Source organism: Lacerta agilis, chromosome 11 (assembly GCF_009819535.1).
Source record: "Lacerta agilis isolate rLacAgi1 chromosome 11, rLacAgi1.pri, whole genome shotgun sequence".
In the NCBI taxonomy this organism is placed as follows: Eukaryota; Metazoa; Chordata; class Lepidosauria; order Squamata; family Lacertidae; genus Lacerta; species Lacerta agilis.
The window spans coordinates 17,761,310-17,786,279 of NC_046322.1; the positions used below are offsets into that span (position 1 = coordinate 17,761,310).

Below are 24,970 nucleotides of genomic sequence, written 5' to 3' on the forward strand. Positions count from 1 at the left end.
AAGATACTTGAGGAAAGGTGGCGTAATTGTCATTGCTAAAATAACTTCTAGGAACTGCAGTTTTGCAAGGATGCCGTTTGTCATCCCTGGCCCCTGTGAAGCTACAATCATCACCTGGCACCTTAAAAAACAGAAGAGGCAGGAAATACAACAGACTCACCTTCAGCTTCATCATTGAATCCTGACTCATCTTGTCTCCCCTTGCTTCTGGAACATCATCAATACCAATTAGTTTGGCCTTGTATCTTACACCATCACCTTGAAATCTGGCCAAGAGAAATTCTTCTGTCTTTTCGGGTCCTGAAAAACCAGTTTTAATGGTCATGTGCTTTTGTTTGTCCTGCACAGGCTATAAAAAAATCAGAACCTACACCGCTGTTCATTCCTAACAATGCAATTTAATATAGAAGTATGTTTCACCACCAGCTATACCAACATTCAGTGTGTAACCACTGTTTCATCTCCACACCGGTAGTGGAATGCTCTTGGGTTAGAGTAGGGTCAATCCACTCACAAACATTTTAGGTGTAAAGAGCCAGAGTTTGCGTCAGATTCCTTGCCCTTTGTCTGCTTACTCACGGATCCGTTTGTGACTGTGCAATCCAAGGCAAAGTCCCTAGGTGGCAGCCTTCTGCCAAACTCCTGTTTGCTTATTTCAACGCTCTGGTTTATGACTCCTTTCAAATCAAAAACCAGTTGGGCAGGTGGGAGTCTCCACGATTTTGTTACTAACCCATCAAAAGGAGTAATGATGGACAGGCTTTGTTGACCATAAGGTTGCAACGTTGAGAACTAATTGACTAAATTGCCTGTCATCGAGTATTTACCACAGCAACGGCTGCTCGTTTTCAGCAACTCTTAATTATTGGCAACTCCTTAGGGGCTGCAAAGCTGTCCTGCCTCCTGGTACCACTCCTGCCTTACCTTTCTTCTTCTCCTTTTTGAAAGGCTGTGTTTTCGGGGGCACCTGTTGCTGGGCAGGCGGACTGTTTCCACTAGTCGCTTCCACTTCGTTCGACATGGTGAGAGAGGCCAGTCTCAACTCCAGGAGCGAATGCAGCACTTGGTAACGTGACTGGAATCCAGCTAGCAGCGGGCAGGCATACTACTCTGACCTTCAGGAGACAAAAATTGGGATTAAATTCAGTGTTGCCACTGTGTTGCGTTGAAGAGTTCCAAGGCACAATTCTCAAGAAACAGGCATATAAAATGATTCTTTGTATCAGTACTATTTGTTCATTCAGCAGAGCACTACAGAAGGCGGTCCTTATCTCTTACTTGAGCCTTTTGAACTGGAGTTGGACAGTGAATGAAACTGGACCTATTATATGCAAAACATATACATATACAGTCATACCTCGGGTTGCGCTAACTGCGGGTTGTGCATATTTGGGTTACGGACGTGCCGAACCTGGAAGTACCGGAATGGGCTACTTCCGGGTTTTGGTAATCGCACATGCACAGAAGCACCAAATCGCGAATGCGCAGACACGGCACTGCGGGTTGCAAATGTGCCTCCCGCACGGATCACGTTCGCAACCCGAGCGTCCAGTGCATGCAAAACATATAGATAATTTTTAGAAAGTGTTTTATTGTTTTTATTGTTTTTTCTGGAAGTCACCCAGTCAGAAGGGAAACATATAATTTTTATTATTATTACGTTCTCTGCTACTGAGTTTATGTTCCTTCAACAATAAGTTTAGGACGCAGTGAAGAATTACTCATGAAGATCTGGTGTGATTCAGTTACAAGGATCCTGGCATGCCATATAGCAAACGCCTTCATTTTACAGAATGATGGTTCCATCCAAGATATGGGTATAAACCTAGGAAGCTTAATGCTTAGCAGGCCCAATTCAGAGTTTACAGCAGTGGTAGAATTTAGATTAAGTGGAGACAACTGTTGAGGCTGGGAATGTGTGTACAATCTAGCCCCACCAATAAAATTGCAATAAAATTTTATTTAAAAATAATAATACTAAAGGACAAGGCACTTTAAGACCATCACACCCGGACCAAGGACTCTTGCACACTCCCCGCCATCCTGCCGCTGGGTAAATAGAGGTTCTCAAAGGTACTCCTTATGAAACACATCCGCCAATCACTTCATTTGATCACAGTCTGCAGCCAATATGCTAAAGGGGGAAACTCCAGACATTTTGCTGCAAAAACAAGGCATGTGCCTTTGCCTAGTATTAGCTTGCATAGGAATGAACGTGGGTGGAATCAATGATTCCATCTCCTGTTCGTTGCCATCTGTTAGCAGAATAACATCATGCTAACAGATTTGTTAGCGAGCAACTAACCTACCCAAGGCACAAACATTGCAAGCTATAATCTTGTCTTTCATTCACTTTTGAGACTCCACTGGTTTTGAGGGGGGGGGGCTTTCTCCAAGTGAATTGAAGATAGGGGTCTGTTGCAGAGGAGAGATCAGACAGCAGTAAACCAAGACACATGCTTCAAGTAGCTACTGAGGTTGCACATTCCTGCGTATAGGGACCTCATTCTGGTTTTTGTAAGTGAGTTCCTTAAGCTTTTCTAGGGCTCTTCAGAAAGCTACCTTTAGCCATTAGTTTAGGGAAACTTTGTAAGTTGTGGTACACATATGCAGCAGATCCCGAATCCTTCGAAGTTGTGGACAGGGAAAAATATTATGCTGTCCTAGGAGAGCTGTCAAAACAAAATAAAAAATTATTTCCAGTAGCACCTTAGAGACCAACTAAGTTTGTTCTTGGTATGAGCTTTCGTGTGCATGCACACTTCAGATAACGAAAGCTCATACCAAGAACAAACTTAGTTGGTCTCCAAGGTGCTACTGGAAAGAATTTTTTTATTTTGTTTTGACTATGGCAGACCAACACGGCTACCCACCTGTAACTAGGAGAGCTGTGCCACTTTAAAACATGGAATAGACACCTGCACACTCCTTGAGAACTCATCACCTAGCTACCACCCCCCACTGGTTTTTACACTATGGGAGTGTTATTTGAATGTGGTAGGTGGGTTGGGCTTCCAGTGGTACAGCACCAGGAAGGCTCCACCATATGACTAGTTCTACATGCATTGATCAGCTGCAAGCCTTTAGACATCTACAGTTTTCAGGCCAGGAAGGTCACTACTAACTATGCAATGTCCATATGCACCAGACCTGGCCTTCATTTCTGTTACAGGTATGTGGCTCAGCTTTGAAATGCCGGCTGATGTCGGCAGAGTTGCTTTCGCCGAGCTTGACCTCCTAGAAATTCTAGTTGAGGCTGTATTTCAAAGAATCTAGGACATGGGATGCAGGCATCATATGCTTGTGGTCTTGGGGTGTGTGTTTACTTTTGAGTAGCCCCACTTTGCAGACTTGAAGTTGCAATACAGCAAAACTGCAATACAGCACCGCCTCGGTGGACCAGTGAGTCACTTGTTCAGCCATTTGTGGAAGATGTTTCAACAGGTAACATACAGCCTCAAACAATTCAAAGCTTTCACAAGACACTTCAAGCCCTGCACCTTAATACTCAAGCATTACGGAGAATATAATTCAGTGTTTTACTATGCAGGCTATTCTAACTACACAGCGCTGGGAATTGGTACCCTATCGACATAGCTATACTGAGTAAGGGACAGTTGTTTTAAGCACCAGACAGCTGCACGCTCAGGTTAGGAAAACCAATGGTGACAGCAGTGCCCTCCACATGCTTTTGCACAGAGGTGTGTAGCAGATGTGGACCAATTTTCCAAGCCTAAGTGTGGGATTTGGAAGGGATTCTGGACTTGTCAGTATCTGTACAAGCCTCTCCTTGCTCCAGAATACCACAAAGGCTACACTTCCATCTGCCCCATAGTCTACCGGTACTTCCCACGGCCCCTGTTTTAATCTAGAAAAACAGGCATCTTCAAGATGCACCGCCAGTTTTGTAATTAGGTATGTTACGGCATTTTATTATGTGTGCAATTTTTGTTGTATACCACGTGGATATTTTATATGAGGGAGCCACCTATAGATATTTGTAGAACAAATAAAATTAAATGAACAGCTTCATTTATTTTTCTAGAGACCCGTTTTCTCTTCAAGGTGGAATGCTTACTTCTTGCTTGCTGTTTGTTATCACTCAACTGAAGCAAGTGGAATGCTGACCAGGTTGTTTAGGGGTACAAAGGTTGCCGTTTCACAAAGTTAATATTTTAGTGATTGAGACTCCTTTGATCCTCTTCAGCCAAGTAGAGGCCAAGAAACAGTTTCCCTCCTAGATAGAGCTCTCAGGCGCCTTTAATTTCAGCTGAAGGAACTCATTGCACCAGCAGGCACCATGAGATTGGGGGGGGGGGTGGTCAGAGGCCAGGCAGCTTGAAGATCTGTTGAGGTGGCACAAATACGGTCCACACCATTGCACCCATTTGCTTGCCAAGATGGGGCCATGACACCCAAGTCCCTCATCGTCTTTGCAACCGAAATGCTGCAGGGACGCAAAACTACCACCTGTCTTAACACCTTTGTAAATACTACAATTGCCAAGGTGAGATAGCCCCCTTTTTTAAGGTGTGGTGGTATGATGTTCACAAAATGGGCTTAAATCCACTTGGGATGTACCTTAACAGTATTGTTGTTTTTTTAAAATTAATAAGCAGGTCTGCTTTGTGCCATGTGTTAACAGGGCATAAGGCAGAGCCAAGAGGTTCAAAAGGTGATTTGACATCATGTGACCACTCCTTAGAATGCAGCTGTACCTGAGCAAGTTCTCAATCCTGTTACTCTCCATTCTTCTATTAAGCACAAATTCTGATCTGTTGTCTCATGACCACATGCATGCCAATGGTTGTATGAGTCAAGGAAAGACCACAGATGTTATTCATGTATACTTAAACTGCTTGCTTCTACATTTGGATGAATAGCAGGGGAACAGCCCCCACAACTTTCTTCCTCCCTCCAAACTGCTTCTTCAGCTACTGGTTGTAGTAAACACTACTGGGAGAAGCAGCCAGAAGGTTGCCAGCTACTTTCAGTAGGTTGCAGGGGGGCGTCAAATGGGTCCATGGCATAGAACCATTACATGATCTAGATCAGTGTCTTGTGAGTGTTTTCTTCTCAAAATAGATGCAGCTATGTTAAGTGTGCTCATTTAAAACATTGTCATCTGTTTAGCAGTTCTAAATGACTGTAGATGCCTAGGTGATAAACTACCCAAAGTCAGTGTTCTGTCTAGTTCTACCCAACATCTCCCTCAAGGTTCTGAAGGATCTCCTCTTTTTGAAGGCATGCCCACTGGCATTTGAGCAAATGCTCCCTATGACTGGAGAAGTGAAGCAGAATATAAGCAAGACTGATCTTCCAGGACTACATTTTGTAGATTCAGCCTCCCATCACTCCAAAGGTAGTCGTAAAGCCATGATTGCTAGGTCTGTATGTTTTGCTTCCTCTTTCTTGGTTCAATTACAACCAGCAGGCCTGCTCATGTTCATAGCCATGCATGCTCGCAGCTCACCCAGCACACTGCAAGCCTGTCACACTTTCTGAAGTAGCACAAGACTTTTTTCGGGAATCCCCCAACGAATCCCAAGCACAAATTGCTTATGGGCTGTACCAGCGTTGGAAAATAAAGCCAAGCAGCATTTGCCTTGGCACTTCCTTTGGTGAGCAGATCCAGAAAATACACCAGCTCCAACCAATAGCTGAGTGCCTAAAGTATGTTTTTCCAGTTTTATCTGGGCAGGTCAGTTAACAGCTTTCAGGTATTTTCTTGCCAGTTTGCAGATGCAAAGCTATCCGAGTCTAGGACAAGTAGGTTTCTACATCCTAAGAATCCTCTTTTGCCTGAGACACAGATATAAATAGGTTTCAATACATTGGGATTTAGAGATACAGTTATATATACCAACCCCACATTTCTCAAAACCCTTTTGGAGAAAAGAGACAACCCTAATTTTCTTGCTAGGGAGGGGAAGAAATCTGATTCAGTTTGTATTTCAGTCTGCATTTGGAAAGGTGGACTTTCCCAATTCACACTTCCCGAAGCGAAGCAATATGCAAAGAAGACACACAGCTGTCCTGCAAAATTTGCACTTCTGAATTTTTCATTGCAAGTACAGTGGTGCCCCGCTAGACGAATTTCTCGCTAGACGAAAAACTCGCTAGACGAACAGCATTCGTCTAGCGGAAGCTGCCCTGCAAGATGAAAAAGTCAATGGGGCTGCTTCGCAAGACGGAATTTTTTTTTAGCGCGAAAACCTCCGCGCTCCATTGCCGCTTCGCTAGACGAAAAATTCGCTGTACGAAAAACTCGTAGAACGAATTATTTTTGTCTAGCGGGGCACCACTGTACTCCAGTCAGCTAAAGGGAACAGACACATATGTATAAGCGCTCCAATGTCTGGAAAAAACTGGATCTAGAAGGTGGCATTCCTGAAAGTTACAGGTAGGTAGCTGTGTTGGTCTGCGATAGTCAAAACAAAACAAAAAATAAATAAAAATAAAAAATTCCTTCCAGTAGTACCTTAGAGACCAACCAAGTTTGTTCTTGGTATGAGCTTTGGTATCTGAAGAAGTGTGCATGCACACGAAAGCTCATACCAAGAACAAACTTGGTTGGTCTCTACGGTGCTACTGGAAGGAATTTTTATTTTATTATTTTATTTTGTTTTTTCCCCTGAAAGTGTTACTTATTTATTTTAGATGCATACCCGGTAATTAAAACACTCAAGGAAGCTTAACACACAAGCACACAGAGGATCTTGCCAAATATAAAGTCAAGTCATGGACCTGCCTATACCAATATTGTGGTGTCCTGGGATACCAGAGGTTGAAACAGTGGCCTTTTCACATATGGAAAGCATGTGCTCTGCCACTGAGCCAAGAGATCCTTCACTGAAGAATGAGCAGCTGAACCTGACAGGATGAAGACTACTCACCTCACCTCAATTCTATACCACTTTGAGCAAGCTGTTAACTGCGGGGGCTTGTTTGCCCCGTTAAAAGTCTGCACAAAGCTTAGTTTCCCATAGGGATGCCACTATGAAACACCATCTCTACCCACAGCCTTGGGACTCAACAAAAAGCACTGTAGTGCTTGAAGGTAGAAGCTACCCCAAAATCCCCTTTTCCTTTGGAAGAGGAAGGGGAGCAGTCCAATAATTTCCATAGCAGCTTCTTAAGAGAAAGTTGCTTGGGGGGGCGTGGAAGCTACTAGTTCAACCTACTAGTTCAGCCAGCCCTTAAAACTGCTCGAAGGAGTCTCAACACACAGCAAGGAATGTTATTTACACTATTCCTAATCCTAGCTACATATACTTTTTATTGTGCTTGGAGTAGGGCTGAAGCACCACAAAGCGGAAGATGAACACACCACGCTGCAAACAAGGCCCAAAGAGCTGCATTTTTGTATGAAGACTGCCCGAGTTGGATCTGCAGCACAATAGCACATTCATGTACTGTATCGGAGCCTTGACCTGCTAGGACACTTACAAATACAAATTCTGCTGAAAACTCAGCCTTGAGTCGGGCAAACCCCCTTCACAGTGCACAGCAGGAAAATGCAGCAAGCTGCAAGTGGCAGAGGAAGAGCAGTATCTCCCATTGCCAGCTCAGCCCCATTCCTCTGCGGTCCCCCTTTGCCTCTCGCCAATGCTGCACAAATGACCACAGATGCCAGTATGAACATGGAAGGAACGGAACAAGAACAGTGAGCTGGAGAAAGGAAGCTTGGTGTGGGTCTGTAGTGAGTGCCAGGGATTAGGCTGAGGCCTGTATTTGGCTTGAGGCTGGAGCTGGGGGCAGCTGATGTGATGCCTTCCAGATGTTGTGGACTACGACTCTGAGCGCTGGCCAAACTGGCAGGGGTCAATGGAAGTTGTAGACTTCTGGAGGATGCCATGTTTGCCATTCCTGGGCCAGAGGCTCCACATAACTAGGTTGCATTAAACTTGCTACTGTTAGCAAAGCCACTTAAATAATGCAGGTGGTGTCCAGAGAGAAAATAAATCCAGGTAACAACTAAGCAAAGCCTGTGTATAATGTGAGAAGACACGAAACAGAGGGCAGAAACAGCCAAGGGACTGCAGCAGGGCTATGCTGCTGTGGCTGCAATTGCCCAACAATGCTAACCCCTGGCATTGGTCCATCATGCACACACAACTTCTAGAAGAGCAGCCTTCTTTTTAGATGTACTGTGTCAATAACTTGCCAGCCGATTAAGTGCCATTTAACCGAGCAACAGCCCTATGGACCATCTGCCCACTGCTTTCATATCAGCACCTGTTGTTTACTATCACAAGTTGTGTTAGACCAGGCTTCCTCAATCTCGGACCTCCAGATCTTTTGAGACTACAATTCCCATCATCCCTGACCACTGGTCCTGCTAGCTAGGGATCATGGGAGTTGTTGGCCAAAAACATCTGGAGGGCCGAGGTTGAGGAAGCCTGTGTTAGACAGATGAGAAAATGTCTTATTATGCAGGTTGCCGTCGTCGGTTTCCCCCACCAGCGGTGATCAATGAAACATGTGGGTAGAGTTTCACTGCCAAAGGTGAAGGATGGTGGTGGGTTGTCCATTTGGGCAAATGGGGCACTGCCCAGCAACCTCAGCCAGCCCCCACCTACCACAACCAGTCCAGGAGCTGGCCTTGACTTCCTCCTCCCATGTCTCAATGTTGCCCTTGTAGAACTCTGTGTTGAGGAGAATGGGAGAAAACTAGAATTGTTGTGTCCGCCCGTCATTCATTCTGGCTCTGCCGGGCTCCTTTGTCTTCTGATCAATGGATGCCAGCCACCCCTGGTGAAGGACAAGATGCCCCTCCTCATTCTATGGATAGCCTGGCAGTCCTTACCTTACCATCAGTGATAGCAATGGAACAGCATCTTCCTCCAGTGCAAGGTAGGCCATATGCCACACAGTCCTCCCAAAACCTTGCCACAGCTTCCCAGCCATCTTCTACCCAAGGACACTGCCTCACTGTGCCTAATGACTGTGCTGCCTCCCACTTACAGCCTTCACCATACTTGCAGAAATTTGTAATGGCCCCAGTGGAGCTGCCCTTCTTCTAGGCCTCACTTGTAATTCATGAAGTACTACAGGGCAGGAGGTTTTAAGTTCCAAGAACCAAAAGCACTTTCAGAGACACATCTGCTTTCCATACATTTATCCAGAACAGGATCTTAAAAAATCTTTATATTACTACATGTAAAGCATTAGAGACTTTTTAAAAGGTAAGAGATTAAGTGTTGCTATTTTGGATACTCGTGGATGGCAATTCCTTCCTACATGCAAGAAAGGTATCTGAGATACACAAGCCGGGTTTTTAAGTAACTACACATTATCTAAAAGATGGAAGAAGGCAAAGCAGCCATAGGCAGGAGGGCAGAAAGCCACAATGTAAGCAGTATGCTATCACCTTTTAAATAACCCATGCCATTCAGCTGGCTTTTATTTTATTGGGACTTCCAAAGTTGACTTCTTGGGTATATAATTTCACAGAATCATAGAATTGTAGAGTTAGAAGGGATCCTGAGGGTCATCTGGTGCAACCGCTTGAAATGCAGGAATCTCAACTAAAGCATACTTGACAGATGGCCATCCAACCTCTGCTAAAAAAAAAAACAACCTCCAAGGAAGGAGAGTCCAACAACTTCTGAGGGAATTCATTCCACTCTCAAACTGCTCTTACTGTCAGAAAGTTCTTCCTGGTGTTTAGTCGGAATCTCCTTTCTTGAAATTTGAAGCCATTGGTTTGGGCCCTACCTTTTGGAGCAGGAGAAAACAAGCACGCTCCATTTGCCATGTGAAAGCCCTTGAGATATTTGAAGTTATCTTCCCTCTCAGTCTCCTCTTTTCCAGGCTAAACATTCTCAATTCTCTCAACAGTTCCTCATAAGGCTTGGTTTCCAGACCCTCCTCTTCACCCTCCTGTGCACACATTCCAACTTGTCAATATCCTTCTTAAATTGTGGTGCCCAGAAATGGACACAGTATTTCAGGCTTGGTCTGACCAGGCAGAATAGAGTGGGAATGTTAGCATTTTTTGCTGCTGTTGACTCATGTTAAGCTCGCATTCCACTAAGAACCCCTAGATCCTTTTCATGTGTACTACAGGAAAGACTTCTAAAAACAAGTCTTTTCTGTGTCTGCTCAGCTCCTATTTTCTGAAGCCAGTTAGACTTTCCCTTCATCATGCAGCAAGGGGAGACCTGCATTTTACTACCTATTAGAAAATAGGTTATTATTTGCCAACAAGCAAGGGGAAACTACATTTCTCCTTCACCCATCCCCACATAGGGCCTGGCTTACAGTATTAAGATAGATCTCCCCCTTCAATTTACTTTACAATTTACTTTTTCCCATCTGGCCTGCAATGTCCTGGAAACAGCAACTAAGGAGTGTGATCTGGAATAGGAAGGAAAAACTTCACCTCCCACTAGAGATAACACTGACAGTTTTATCCTTTGCTCAGCCATGCACATGAATTCAGTATTACTGTACTTGATTGCATTCCACTTGAGTAGAATATAGCACTAGCAATTATGTCAAGTATTTGCAAAGACAGCATTATCTATTGTGCCTGTTCTACCAAGTGTCATGGTACGCATAGGTCCAGGCAAGACAAAGGGGGGGGGGACACACAGTTATTCCTGAAGCTACCTATTTCAAGGGGGTAGAGGCAAGTTGCAAAGCTGATGCTGAAGACACAAGGCAATTCTTGTACACTATTCCTGAATGCCCATTAACAAACATCCTCTGAAAGAGTGGGGTCCAAGGATTCCCATTATTGGTGCATAGAGTAAGTATGCAGCTTATTACAAGCAGCTTGTTACTTTTTTTGAGGGGGTGGGGAGCTTAAATGAAACCTTCCTCCAAATTCCTATCCAAAAATTGATTTGATTTTTTAGTATATGCAATATTTAATATTGAAAAGCATTTGTTCTGAGTGCTTTCAAGGGTTTAGAAACACTTCATAATCTAGTTACAGCCACCCTGTAAGGCAGCCTTGACCAACCTGCTGCTCTCTACAAGTTGGTTGGGAATCATATGAGTTGGAGGCACCAGGTTGGGAAAGGCTGCTGTAAGGCATTCCTGCCTTAAAGGTAAAGGGACCCCTGACCATTAGGTCCAGTCGCGGATGACTCTGGGGTTGCAGTGCTCATCTCGCTTTATTGGCCGAGGGAGCCGGCATACAGCTTCCGGGTCATGTGGCCAGCATGACTAAGCCGCTTCTGGCGAACCAAAGCAGCGCACAGAAACACCGTTTACCTTCCCGCCAAAGTGGTACCTATTTATCTACTTGCACTTTGACGTGCTTTTGAACTGTTAAGTTGGCAGGAGCAGAGACCGAGCAACAAGAGCTCACTCTGTTGCGGGGATTCGAACCGCCGACCTTCTGATCGGCAAGCCCTAGGCTCTGTGGTTTAACCCACAGTGCCACCCGCGTCCTGCCTTATTATCCTCCAATTGCAGATGGGGGAGACTTAGGCCAAAAGAGAACAGCTTTCCTAAGTCTACCTAGCAAGTTCCCAGAAGAGGCAAGATATCAGCCACATTATTCTCAATTCATAGCTCAGAATGGTATCCAATGATACCATCCTGAGTATCAGTAGACCCATTGCATCAATGGACTTAAACATTCACTCATGAATAACTTAAGCTCATTTATTTCAATAGGTCTACTCCAAGTATGACTTAAGATACCATCTAAGGCAGTACACTATACCAGAGCCTCTCTCAACCTTGGTCCCCAGATGTTGTTGGACTACAACTCCCATCATCCCTGACCACTGGGTCCTGCTAGCTAGGGATGATGGGAGCTGTAGTTCAACAACATTTGAGGACCTGAGGTTGAGAAAGGTTGTTAAACCAGCTTAGCTTTACTTTTAAGCACTGTTTACTTTTTCTAAGGTGTGTTAGAATACATGTATTCTTTAAAAGCACTATATAACTGAATGACACTGTTTCCTCAAACAGCAGATGAGGTTATAAACCCATGCCTGGGCAAGAGCTCAGTGACAAGAGCATCTGCTTTGCATGTAGATGCTCCCAGATTCAACCCCTGACATCTCCAAACATGGCTGGGAGGGAAACCTCTGAGAAATCCTGGAGAGCCACCACAGGTCAATATATACAAGAATGGGCTAGATGAAACAATGGTTTGATTCTGTGCAAGGGGAACTTTTTACGTTGAGAGTACCCCATGCTGGCAAGATTTGTGGTACGGTGATTACATTGTGTCCACATAAAACCATGATTACTCAGGCAACGTCTCCAGCTCCCATCCTTGTTCTTTCTAGCAGTTAAAAGCCAAGACTGATCTAAAAAGGTTTAGAAGGCACCTGCCAAATTATGTTGAGTTTATCATTACCAAATGCAACCTCTTTGCAGCACATAGATTTTATACAATTTTGACTGCCACAAACTTCCTCATCCTATGCCTGAAGTTAATGCAAGTGATTCTCTAGAAGCCACGAGACTACAGTTAATGGGAATCCGCTGGGCAGAGGAAATTATTTTAGGTCTGTAGTGCACAGATACCATATGTTCCAAATGTTTATTTGCTGCTAACTCTTCCTATTTTGCAAGATGTTAAAGGTTCCTTGACTATTAATGCTCTACAACAACAGCAACAACAACAACAACAACAACAACAACACCCCGAGGGAATGCCATCTTGCTGTGCATGCCTGTATGTATGAATGTAATAATAATAATAATAATAATAATAATAATAATAATATACCCCACCCATCTGGTCAGGCCTCCCCAGTCACTGTGGGCAGCTTCCAACAGAATATTAAAAACAATAAAACTCAAACATTAAAAACTTCGCTAAACAGTGCTGCCTTCAGATGTCTTCTAAAAGTCAGATAGTTGTTTATTTCCTTGACATCTGGTGGGAGGGCGTTCCACAGGGCGGGCACCACCACCAAGAATGTCCCATTACATGGGTTAGGTGTTTCCCAGCCACTCACTTCAACAGCCTATTTAAATTCAACAGCATGGTGCAGCTTCTCTGTTGAAGACAACCAGATCCACTGAAATTAGGTTTATGGGTACATTTTGCAACACTCCTTGCTCCAGGAACCAGGGCAGGATGATCTAGGGCACAGTACAGGGATAAAGAACAGAGGGTGCAAAGGGCATCTTTCAGCATTGCAGCTGGACAATTTCAGGCTCTGGATTTAATGGTCTTCCTGGGGGACTCCTCTATAGAGGGCATTGCAAACTACATCACAATATAATTATAAGTCCGCCCTGAAACTGATGCACATTTTGTGGTCCTCCTGCTCATTGTGGGAGGGGCCCTGGTCAAGGGTACTTGCCTATATTTGATCTGAAATATTGGCAGAGAAACATTGATGATGTACATGCTCAACAATGCCACAGGTGGGCCATTATCTTCCTTTTGTGCGCTAGAAGAGGCTGAATTAACACCCAGCTATATATTACATGCAGACCTGTACAACTAAACCCAGATGCTGCTGTTCTAGGTTGCTTCACACTTATCCCACTGTTTAGTCATCCCACAGCAGTTTCACAAAACTTACACTTGGCAAAGTCTGTTGCAACTGGCACAGCTTTGGATTTTGCACTCAGTTGCAGCTGCCTGTAAAAAAGGTTTTTAACTTGAGGCCTAGAATCCAACCAAACCCAGAGGAATTCCGATCACGCTACCATGAGAATACCTGGGTGACTGGGAGTCAGCTCTCATTGAAAGATACCAATGGTTTCTAACAGTTTTAAGGCACTTCTGTGAACTGACTCCCAGGTTGCTGGACACAAAGGCAACACATTTGAAGCACCCACACATTTAAAGCACATGGCGCCCCCCCCCAAGAATCCTGGGAATCTTACCTCTCACAGCACTACAATTCCCAGCACCCTTAAACTACACTTCCCAGAAGTCATGTTCTTTAAGTGTATAGCTGTGTGCGCAGCTCAAGTCAAGCATCCCAGTCAAAATCATGGGACAGACGTTCTTGGAAGTACAGCTGGCTAGAGAGTCTTTTAGCAAGTAAAAAACTCCAGTGGAAGAGAGTCAAGTCATTTAATTCAAAAAGGCTAAACAGTTTTGACAGCGTTGGCTGCAAAAAACCACCCTGACACCAAGAGATCTTTCCTCTGTTGTAAGAACACTAAGAACCAGCCAACCACTTAGATGAATCCCATTTGGGTCACCTCCCACGTCCTGCATTCACTTGCATGGGGTGATTACGAGGCCAGCGCTTCCTGTCAAGTGTTCCACATTTTTAGCTCTCATATCCAACAACATCATTGACAGAGCAACACAAACCTTCTAGGTTATATATGGAGAAAGGCTCAGCAATCAGGGAGTTCTACAGTATATAGCCATGCATTTCCCTTAAATAAAATGGTCCCCCTGGAAAAAATGTTTAGAGTTAAATGGCTGTAGTAAAGTCTGTTTATAACACACAAGCTTAGAACTACAATATATATTTACAGCAGTAGGAAAGAGACCAGGAGACTAGCATACGTGCTCAGCCTGCTGTCCAGGTACTAACTGCTGCTGCTAAACTTCCAAGTTCCTTGCTATCCCTTCCAATGGCTCTTCATCTTTTACATGTTGACCACAGCCCTTCAAATAGAGGACTCTCTCAAAAGGAGGACCTATGCCTACACTAACTGGGACTATTCTCCCCAGCCCTCATTAGCTGCAGGCCCAGCTATGGCAAGTTAATGGGGAAGAAACATAAGGATTATGGAGCAAGAGCCAGGGAATATACCCTGGGTGGTTTCCAGATTGGGGTGAGCAGCTATGTTTAGAATGCCTTAACGAAGTTTGACCAAGTTGCAGGATTTGCCTGTATTAATCCAGAAGGAATGCATCACTGGGATTTTGCTATGCCTTTGTCACATGGCCTGCTATGTCAGTGCCAGAAAGTTCTTGCCTTTGGCCTTGAATCAAATAATGCAAGGTCTCTTGATTGCTGGCATGTGGGCTCCAGAATTATAAAATTGTTGTGTGAACCAAATGCATTACAGAATTTGCAAATCTCAGGATGACCGTGGCAGCAGCCAATCAAGAGTATACAGTATTAGCAGCAGCCAAGCAGCAGTATATTAGCACCCCTGCAAGTTAACTGATACGGACGTGGGTGGTGCTGTGGTCTAAACCACTGAGCCTCTTGGGCTTGCTGATCAGAAGGTCGGGGGTTCGAATCCCCGCGACAGGGTGAGCTCCCGTTGCTCGGTCCCAGCTCCTGCCAACCTAGCAGTTCGAAAGCACGCCAAAAAGTGTGAGTAGATACCGGTAAATAGGTACTGCTCCGGCAGGAAGTTAAACAGCGTTTGCGTGCACTGCTCCGGTTTCGGTGTTCCATTGCGCCAGAAGCAGCTTAGTCATGCTAGCCATATGACCTGGAAAAACTGTCTGCAGTCAAACGCCAGCTCCCTTGGCCTGTAAAGCGAGATGAGCGCCGCAACCCCAGAGTCGTCTGCGACTGGACTTAACTGTCAGGGGTCCTTTACCTTTACCTTTTTAAGTTAACTGCTCTGCAACTGCAAGTGGAATTTGTAGGTACTGCGTTACAGGTAGGTAGCCGTGTTGGTCTGCCATAGTCAAAACAAAATAAAAAATAAGAAATTCATTCCAGTAGCACCTTAGAGACCAACTAGGTTTGTTCTTGGTATGAGCTTTCGTGTGCATGCACACTTCTTCAGATATCTGAAGAATTGTGCATGCACACAAAAGCTCATACCAAGAACAAACTTAGTTGGTCTCTAAGGTGCTACTGGAATGAATTTTTTATTTTGTAGGTACTGCGGTTAGCTTTCATTTCAATGATTATCCTGCCAAGCAAGAGGAACCGGCTGGACTTAGTAGCCAGCTTCAACATAACAAATCTAACTGGTGTATTCTCTCGCACACAGTTCCTTGCAAAGACCACTTCTGCGGACAGACAGCTTTACAGAACATCTGAGGTTATCAGCTGGTGCATCCTGGAGCATACAGCAAAACATGCATGCATTTCCTTCTAAGTCAGGGTAAGCAGCACCATCCTTTGGTTGAGCCCTATGCTTCAATAGCTCCTCCTGTTTTATTACTCAGTTGCATTCTGAACTCCTGAGCGAGCAGTGATGGATAGATAGTTCACCGCCAATGTTTTGTCCTTAGCTGGCCCTGTTACATGGTTAGTAGTAAAGTCCTGAGAATTTCAAGTTTTCTGAAATATTTGAGGAGCAGCACAAGGCCTACACAGCACACAATCTGCTACCTTCTCCCATCAAGTAACACTTTCTGCAGAGCTTCTTGTCAAGTTTGCATTAATATGGGGCAGTTCAATAATTTCTGGGAAGTCGTCTCAGCGCAGCACAAGTCTCTGTTCCTCCCCCCCCCCTTTAATCAAAGCTGCCATCCAGTCAAAACCCTCATTTCCAGTTAAGGCAACTTCCCAGAAGGATTAGGGGCATCATGCCACGTTACAGTGGTCCCCTTAATTCCATAAAACGAGATTTCTGCCAAAGGCATCTTCTGCCTCAGCCATCTGAAATAATTCCATTAGAACACTGCTGAGTGACATGCCCCACTTGGAACAAACAACCTCAAGCAAGGATTATTCGAGAACATTTAATTAGGGGCTCTTTTCCTACTTGGGGAGCACCAATCTAGCCAACCAGTCAGCCAATTCTACACTGCCACCCCCAGTGGCTATGGTAATGAACAGTCAAGACGCGTGCATACTACCAGGCAAAAACCTTGTGCTTTTGGAAAGTGACTGTTGATTAATGCATATACTTTTTCCAACATCCACACATACATTTAGTAAGAGCTGGGGTGTTGTTGTTTTTTTCCAAGCAGAGATTGGCCTGGTGATGAACTCTGCTCATCCCAGATGCACGGAGCATGATAAGATAACTCACTAGGTCAAGCGTTCCCATTTGACATTTCATCTCCTTGCTGTGGCCGAAGGAATGACTTGGCATTTCCCTGCCTTAAAGAATGCTGTGACTGCACAAGATTTCATATAGCTCCTCGAAAGGGGCAGCCGATTAATAAAATGCCTTATCTGCCACAGAAATTTTAAACCCACCCCTAAGCTTAAAGGGGTAATAAAAGTTCTGGATTTCAGTCAAGTTGGACTCCTAGATCAGAGGCTTGCTTGCAAGTTCTACAGTCCTGTTAAGACATAATGTTTATTAACCACAGTTAAGCATTACACCTGCAGAGAGAAAGGTCTAGGCATTCTCACTTTTTCTGCTTGCGAGGCAGATTGGTTTTTTTTTAAGCCTCCATGATAAGAGTTCGACCTGTTAACTATCAAAGAATGATACAGCAGAAAAGGAATAGGGATTGGGAGGGAGGAGGAAAAAAGCAAGTTGCAGTAGTTTTGCCTGACATGCTTCTACCTCTGCAAACTCTACTTTCATTCAAACAAGCAGGTGTATAGCAAAAATAAAATAAAAGGGCAGTTCAGCCAATTAGTTACACTAAAAGTAGAACATAAAACCCTCCTTTCAGCCCATCTACACTTGATCCCATTAACAGAAGCCATGGCTTTTGGCTAGTTGGTGATTAGCCTACCACACCCATAGCTCTCCTCCTTACACCTGTGAATACAACTCACCTGCTCCTCATCTTCCATTAGTTCCTTTTCTGCAGAAACATACATTTCGATTTTAGGGCAATAATTGTCTGGCAGCACCACCACCACCACCCTGCTTCAAACGAAGTGCTGGAAAGAGAATCCCGAGATGTCTACATGCCTATATTGGTGGCATTCCATCAGGGCCTTTCTGGGGCCAGCAATTTTATTTCTTTAAAGCACATTGATCCTGCTCTTTAGTCAAAGGTCAGTCACATGACAATCCCTCTCCATGCTTAAAAAAGGAAAAGGGATTGGGAGGAAGGAAACCAACTCTGGCACTAGAAAGGTTTCAAGGGGCGAAGCTGCCAAAAGTCACTAGTAGTCTATCAGCAAAGCAGATGGGGAGGTCTGGCAGGTCCACCTCTTCTCCTGTAGCCTGAATGAATGACCGCTGGAGGAGTTGAAGGAACTCAGTGAAGCAAATTGATATAAATAAGGGTTTTGAGGCTGCATGCTTCTAGAGTTGCCATGTTTTAGTGGTCTTGTGCCTCAACAAGTCAGTCAAGGCTTTGGACATGAAAGGTGAGGTTTCTTGGTATGGAACTAAGCTCTGCTGATCCTGGAGGCCAAGAAAGTGGCAAACCTTTCTTCATACACAAGACATGAACCTGTTGGCCATCATTAATCCTACATTCTTCAGATACTTTTCAGAATCTCCCTCCCCACTACCATAGTTGACAAGAACCAACCCCTTTCCCCTGAAACCATAATGGCTTTAAGTATTATTTCATTCAGCTTTCCAGAGTGCTGTAAATTGCGGTGTTTTTTTTTTGCTGTACATATTTTCTTACTCTACAAATTCTCTTCCAGATGCATGTGTATTAAATCCAATATTTTATCCTCTAGGAAATTATTTTTCCTCCTTCCTCTGGGAGAGGGAGAGAAGAAAGGCAGCACAATCCCAGAACTCCAAAGGTTTTAAAAATGTTAACTTGCCTTTCCAAACCACCCTATACCAACAAACTCCTGGGATAAGCCCTTGGGCGAGCTGTTAAGTCACACACTAAACCACATATTCAGCCAGGGTTTTGGGACTTATTATTTTCTATTGTCTCCCCACTTGCTTTTAAACGGACCACTGCTTCCACCTGGGCAAGGAAAAAGTTGCAGGGGCATTTGACACCTGGGAAGGTGCCCTACTCTAGGGAAAGCTGCCACGTTTAGGACACAAGCCAGGGATCACAAAAACCATTACCCTTGACATTTTCCAGGGCCCAGTTCAAGCCTAACCAATCAGCGAGCACTGCAGATGCAAACAAAAGATAGCCAACATGGGACAGCAGATGCACTCTAGCTCCACTCATCCCTGAATAATGCTGTGCACACTGGAGGATACCCCTGTGCCAACTGAATAGCAATGTCTCAAGGGATGCTTCCTCCGACTTTCCGCTGCTTAATTGCTCCCTTATTTTATTCAACTTGCTCAAACCAAGCTCTCCAGCTCGATCATTTCAATGGCAAGATTTATTGTTTTGTATACATTTGCCTGCCTTGACCCAGCCCCCTTCCAATGCTTGTTTATTTTCCTAGGATTCCGCTCTCCCCTCACCCCTTCCTAAGAAATGCCGGGAGTCCTGGTCTCTTAAAGGGGTAGCTCTGGCAGGGACATTATCCTCAAGCAGGATTCCTACATTTACACTACAGACAAAACACCACATTTACAGCTGGCTACTTTGGCCCCCTCCCCACTCATTACTCCACCATACAATGGTGAAAAGATAAAATAAAATATAATAATAATAATAATAATAATAATACCTCCCAGCACTCTTGGCTGCAAGGTGATTTTTTTAAAAAAAGCAAGCTAAAGAGACACAGTAGCTATTTTATAGAAAGCAACCCAGCATTAGGAGTAGAAAGCAAATTCCGAATTCTAGACGCCAAAATATAGCCATTGCTTCCTGCTTCGCAAGTCTGGCAGCAGGGCCACCTAGAGACCTTCGGAGGCGCGCAGCTGCCTTTGGGACCGACCGAGATCCAGCGTGTCTGTAGGGTTTGTTTTTTGCGCGTGTGCGTTTGCGTGTGCGTGTGAACCCTGCTCAGAAGACACAACAGGCCCCCCTCGAGCCGACAGCAGCCTCCCCTCGGAGGCAGCTCGTCCGGTCGATCCCGGAGCTCCGCCGGTCTCGTCGTACATCCCCATTATACCTCTTTGTGGGGTGGGGAGGCAAAACGCGGACATGTCACTCGGACGCCTCCGAGAAGCCGCTCTCGCGGGCGAAGCAGCAGACGCTGCAAAGCGGAGCCTCCCCTGCCGAAAGCGCGTTCCTTACCAGCCTCAGCGCCGCGCCTCTCCCCACATGATCCCGCCACGGGAAGCCGGCAAGCGCCCTGACGCGGCGGCGGCGGCGGCTCCGCTTAAATATTGAGCCCCGCGCGAGCCTTCGGCGGCCTGAGCCACTCACAGCGAGAGAGATGGTTTTAATCAGCTGCTGGCAGCTGAGCACTGCCCAGGAATGCGCGCCGATGTTTTTGCTGCCTCGGCTCGGGCGACTCCCCCTCAACGTGTCTTGCGCTCCCAAAATTAACTCCTTCCGTCCCGGAGAGGAAGGAAATGGGGGGGGGGAACAGTCCAGTGCCGCGCGTGCTGGAGGGGTCAGTGGTTAGAGGCAGTGCCGGATTTACGTATAAGTTAAACAAGCTATAGCTTAGGGCCCCACTCTCTTGGGACCCCCCAAAAAATTTAAAGGAAAAAAAAAACCCTGGATGTACATTTCCAAAATATAAGATAAAAAACAAATAAGATAAAACCTACATACAGCAACAGTGTTTTGTGTTGTGTAGGCTCCTCCTATGGTGTCAGTAATGGGCCCCACCTGCTCCCTAAAATATCACTGGTTTGCTCATTTCTATATATAGGGTGCCTACATTCTGCATGGACTTGTTGCATGGCAACATGTGCAAATGGCTTTAGATATTAGGTTCATAAATTACCGTGTAGCATATATTCAACACAAAAAGCAACAATTTGTTGTTGACAAAGGACAGCTGGACATTAGCTTCAGTAGCTTAGGGCCTCATCAAACCTAAATCCGGCCCTGGCTGGAGGGGTCAGTGGTTAGAGCAAGCAGGGAGGGAGAGCTGGGGCTGGCGGGGGGGGGAGAGAAGGGTTTGGCAGGGTTTAGGGTCTGGATGTTATGAATGGGACAAATTCATAGGAGCCCAGGGAGCCGCCCGAACCAAGTTCCCAATGGCACAGCAATAAAACTGCCAGCAGGTGTGCAAAAGTAAGCAGGGTCCATCCGGTATGGTTTCAGATTGAGAGTGGGTTGAGAGTCTTGCATTGCACGGGGCTGGACTAGATGACCCCTCCTGGTCCCTTCAACTCTACATTTCTATGATTCTAAGTATTGCCCATCTGGCTCCATATCATTTGCACTGACTGGCAGTGGCTCTCCAGGGTTTCGGGCAGAGGGCAGCCCTACCCAGAGGTGCCAGGGATCGAACCTGGGACATTGGACGTGCAAAGCAAGTGCTCCACATATGGTGGGCTTTCTGCCATTTCCTTGAAATCTATAGGGAGGGCAGGGGGCGGCATTTGAGAAGATTATGCAGAGGCAGAACTAGACTTTATTTCACCCAGACTTTATCTCACCCAGAACTAGACTTTATTTCACCCAGTTTGGCACCTTCCCCACGTGCATTTGCTCTCTCTCTCTCTCTTACACACACACACACACACACACACACACACACACACAAAGGCTGGGAGCCTCAATGGTTTAAAAAAAAACCCAAAAACAAAACCTGGCTCTGTGAGATGCTCTGTTCAGGATTAGGGCCCCAATCACTTGGCTTTCTTTCCTTTGCACTCTTCAACCTAGCATCCTTCATTGTACAGTGGTACCTTGGGTTACATACGCTTCAGGTTAAAAACTTTGCTTCAGGATAAGAACAGAAATCATGCTCTGGTGGCACAGCGGCAGTGGGAGGTCCCATTAGCTAAAGTGGTGTTTCAGGTTAAGAACAGTTTCAGGTTAAGAACGGACCTCCGGAACGAATTAAGTACGTAACCAGAGGTACCACTGTATTCCATCAAATTCAATGGGATTTAAAAGGGCCAAATTCAATGGGATTTAAACAGCTCAACCTTATTAATGGCTCCTCAAAGGATGAAGTGATGCTTGCTCCCAGATAGGTGAGTGTAGGATTATAGTCCAAAAGGGTTGAGGATTGTGGTCATAATGTTAAAAGTCATTCGTAGTTTGGGATATTTGGTGTTTATTTTTATTTTTTTGAAGAAAGAAGAACGTACCAATCACCTCTGTCAATCCAAACACCATGATGAGGATCTCTTTGAAGTCCGAGCTTAAACACCAGGGACTGTGCAATTCTGCAGATTTTTTTCTTCAGTCCAGACTATGTCTGTTTATTGTCCAAATCTAATTATTTTATCAAACAGATATTTCAGGCTTGTGAGAGTGACTTTGGAGAGTGCCAGCCGTGCCGTGCTCAGGGACCCAGCGTCCTGCGGCTTGCACCTTGGTGCCAGCCGACAATCTTGGGGAAAATCTGCGGGTCTATGAGACAGTGATATTTGGTTGTGTGTGTGTGTGTGTGTGTGTGTGTGTGTGCAAGTGATGGCTAGGAGCCAACTCCTAGGAGCCAAGGTCCCTTTGCTCCCCATAAAACATTTGAGGGGACCAGGCCCTCTACGAAGTTAATGAACATTGTCATTCAAATGGTGGGTGCATGCCAGGTCTTGTGATCGATTATGTGAGGGGGGGTTTACTTGGGCCCTCCCAATAGTTTATTCAAGTTGGCACCACCCACCTGTCAAAGTTGCCCCATGGGATCATCGGCAAGGGGGTGGGAGAGATAAAAGACGTGACACCAACTGTGCCTTTGGTCCATTTTGTCCTGGTTTTTGTGGATTTTTAAAAGTGGAAAATTTGCATTTAAATGGCATGCAGTTTCTAACACACTTCTAATTCCTCTTTGTGTACATTTACTTGTTTTGAGGATTATTAGGAAATGCATGTAAAACACTTTGAACAGTTAAAAGTGCCATACATTTGTTGTGTATCATCATTATGGTGTGGTTTATTTATATGCCGCTTTTTAACTCAAGGTTCCTAAAGCAGTGAACAACAATATACATTAATACAAATGAAATATATAATAAGGTAAAGGTAAAGGGACCCCTGACCATTAGGTCCAGTCATGGACAACTCTGGGGTTGTGGCGCTCATCTCGCTTTACTGGCCGAGGGAGCTGGTGTACAGCTTCCGTTCATGTGGCCAGCATGACTAAGCCACTTCTGGCGAACCAGAGCAGCGCATGAAAATGCCATTTACCTTCCCTGCCATTTACCTTACCTATTTATCTACTTGCACTTGATGTGCTTTCGAACTGCTAAGCTGGCAGGAGCAGGGACCGAACAACGGGAGCTCACCCCGTCGCGGGGATTCAAACCGCCAACTTTCTGATCGGCAAGCTCTAGGCTCTGTGGTTTAGAGCACAGCGCCACCCGCGTCCCTAATAATAAAAGTACAATGTATCAATTAATCAAATAAAACAAAATAGCATCAGAATTCAGCCACAGATACAGATTGTGTAATAGGATTTGATTCTCACTAGGTTCTGTGCACTGGAAATTGCAGAAATATCCATTGTTGCTTGGTTCTTTGCGGGAAGGAAGAAGTAATCAGAACCACCTTGTTGGCATTTCTTCCTACACACCCGGTTAAGTCAAAACCCCTCAACATAGTGCCATCATAGCTCATGTACATAGAGGTTTCATCTGTCTCAAGAGTGGTTAGTAGTCTCATTACTACTGCTCCTATTACTATAAGTGTTACATGTTCCCCACTTCTCTGAGCTGTGGGCTGGGCCGGGATTAATTTTCTTTGGATGAGAGAGCACTGTAGACTCATGGTGTCTTATTAACTAATCTACAAGTACAACACAAATGGAGGCAACTGGCACTCCTTTGAGGCAGGAGATCCCCCAGAGAGGAACCTGGGCAGCCCTCCAAGACTGCGCCCTCACTTCTGGCTAACTCCAATACCTGCAGTTGGAAACTTGAGTTTTTCCCTCTCTCTCTTTCATTGTGTCTAACTGTCTCTTCCAAAACTGCAAACACATGTTCACACCTTGTCTCTGGAACCCCTCCTCAGCTGGAGGGATGTTGCCTCCTCCAAACTCTTGATGGGTGTCTCATTCAAAAACACAGAGATTTCCAGCTATCAGGACACAATTGCCTAACCCATTGGCGCTCAATGATGCAACATTAATCAGCTTTTCTGGGTAATCTTTCTAACAAAGCAGTCACAAAACAATAGGTTATATTGCCAGGGCTAAACAAGAAACTCTTGCTCTGTCCACAACACTAGAAATATATATCAGCAGAGGTGGGGAATCTGCCACCCATTGGGTGCTGTTGGACTCTAGTTCCCATCAATCCCAGCCAACATAGCCAATGATTGGGGATGATGGGAGTTGAAGTCCAGCAGTATCTAAAGGTAAAGGTAAAGGTACCCCTGACCGTTAGATCCAGTCACAGACGATTCTGGGGTTGCACGCTAACCTCGCTCTATAGGCCGAGGGAGCTGGCGTTTGTCTGCAGACAGCTTCCACAGTGCTGTCAAGTATCCCGTTTTTCCCGGGAATCTCCCTTATTTCAAGCAGTTTCCCGCTGCTATCCCTTATTTTTTATATCCCTTTAATTTCCCGTTTTTTCAAAGGAAGCAGCTCCTCTCCCTCCCCCTGCTGGCCAGGGACTGGGAAGATCTCGCCTCCTTGCAGCCTCAAAGCAAGCGGGAGCCATTTCCCGCGCTTACAGACGTTGTAGCCCATGGGCAGCGTTTCCAAAATACAGTAAGCCTGCTGCATGCATTCACACCAGTGCTGCCCACTTTTGCTTCTGGTTCCGCCCACCACTGCCATGTGACTGTCCCCGGGATAGGTGAGGCTGCTGATCCCTTATTTTCAAATCCGAAACTTGACAGCTATGAGCTTCCGGGACATGTGGCCAGCATGACTAAGTCGCTTCTGGCGAACAAGAGCAGCGCACGGAAACACCGTTTACCTTCCCGCTGGAGTGGTACTTATTTATCTACTTGCACTTGACGTGCTTTCGAACTGCTAGGTTGGCAGGAGCAGGGACCAAGCAACAGGAGCTCACCCCATCGTGGGGATTCGAACCCCTAACCTTCTGATCGGCAAGCCCTAGGCTCAGTGGTTTAGACCACAGTGCCACCCGCATCTCTTCTCCAGCAGTATCTAGAAGGCCACAAATCCCTCACTGCTGCTGAAAAAGAAAGACATTCTACACATGCTCAGAGGCACTCCCCTGAGCCATGAAACAGAAAGTTCTGGTGCTAAGCCCTGATAATCCTCCATCCCAGATTCAGTATCCCTTATCCCAGGTATGAGGAACCCGTGACCCTTCAAATGTT

General features: G+C 45.3%; 1 protein-coding gene across 3 annotated transcripts in view; it reads right to left on the reverse strand.

The window, feature by feature from the left end:
• DAB2 (DAB adaptor protein 2) overlaps positions 1-20,045 on the reverse strand; it is a 36,012-nt gene extending 15,967 nt beyond the window's left edge. Inside the window, exons 1-3 of one of the 3 annotated variants that reach the window (XM_033163715.1) lie at positions 19,844-20,045; positions 925-1,115; positions 161-300 (exon numbers count right to left, since the gene is read on the reverse strand). In XM_033163715.1, coding sequence (XP_033019606.1) covers positions 161-300; positions 925-1,021 — 237 coding nt within the window. In that variant the 5' untranslated portion in view covers positions 1,022-1,115; positions 19,844-20,045. The remainder of the gene's footprint in view (positions 1-160; positions 301-924; positions 1,116-19,843) is intronic. The other 2 variants (XM_033163717.1, XM_033163718.1) reach the window with 2 other exon arrangements.
• Between the last annotated feature and the right edge of the window lie 4,925 nt (positions 20,046-24,970).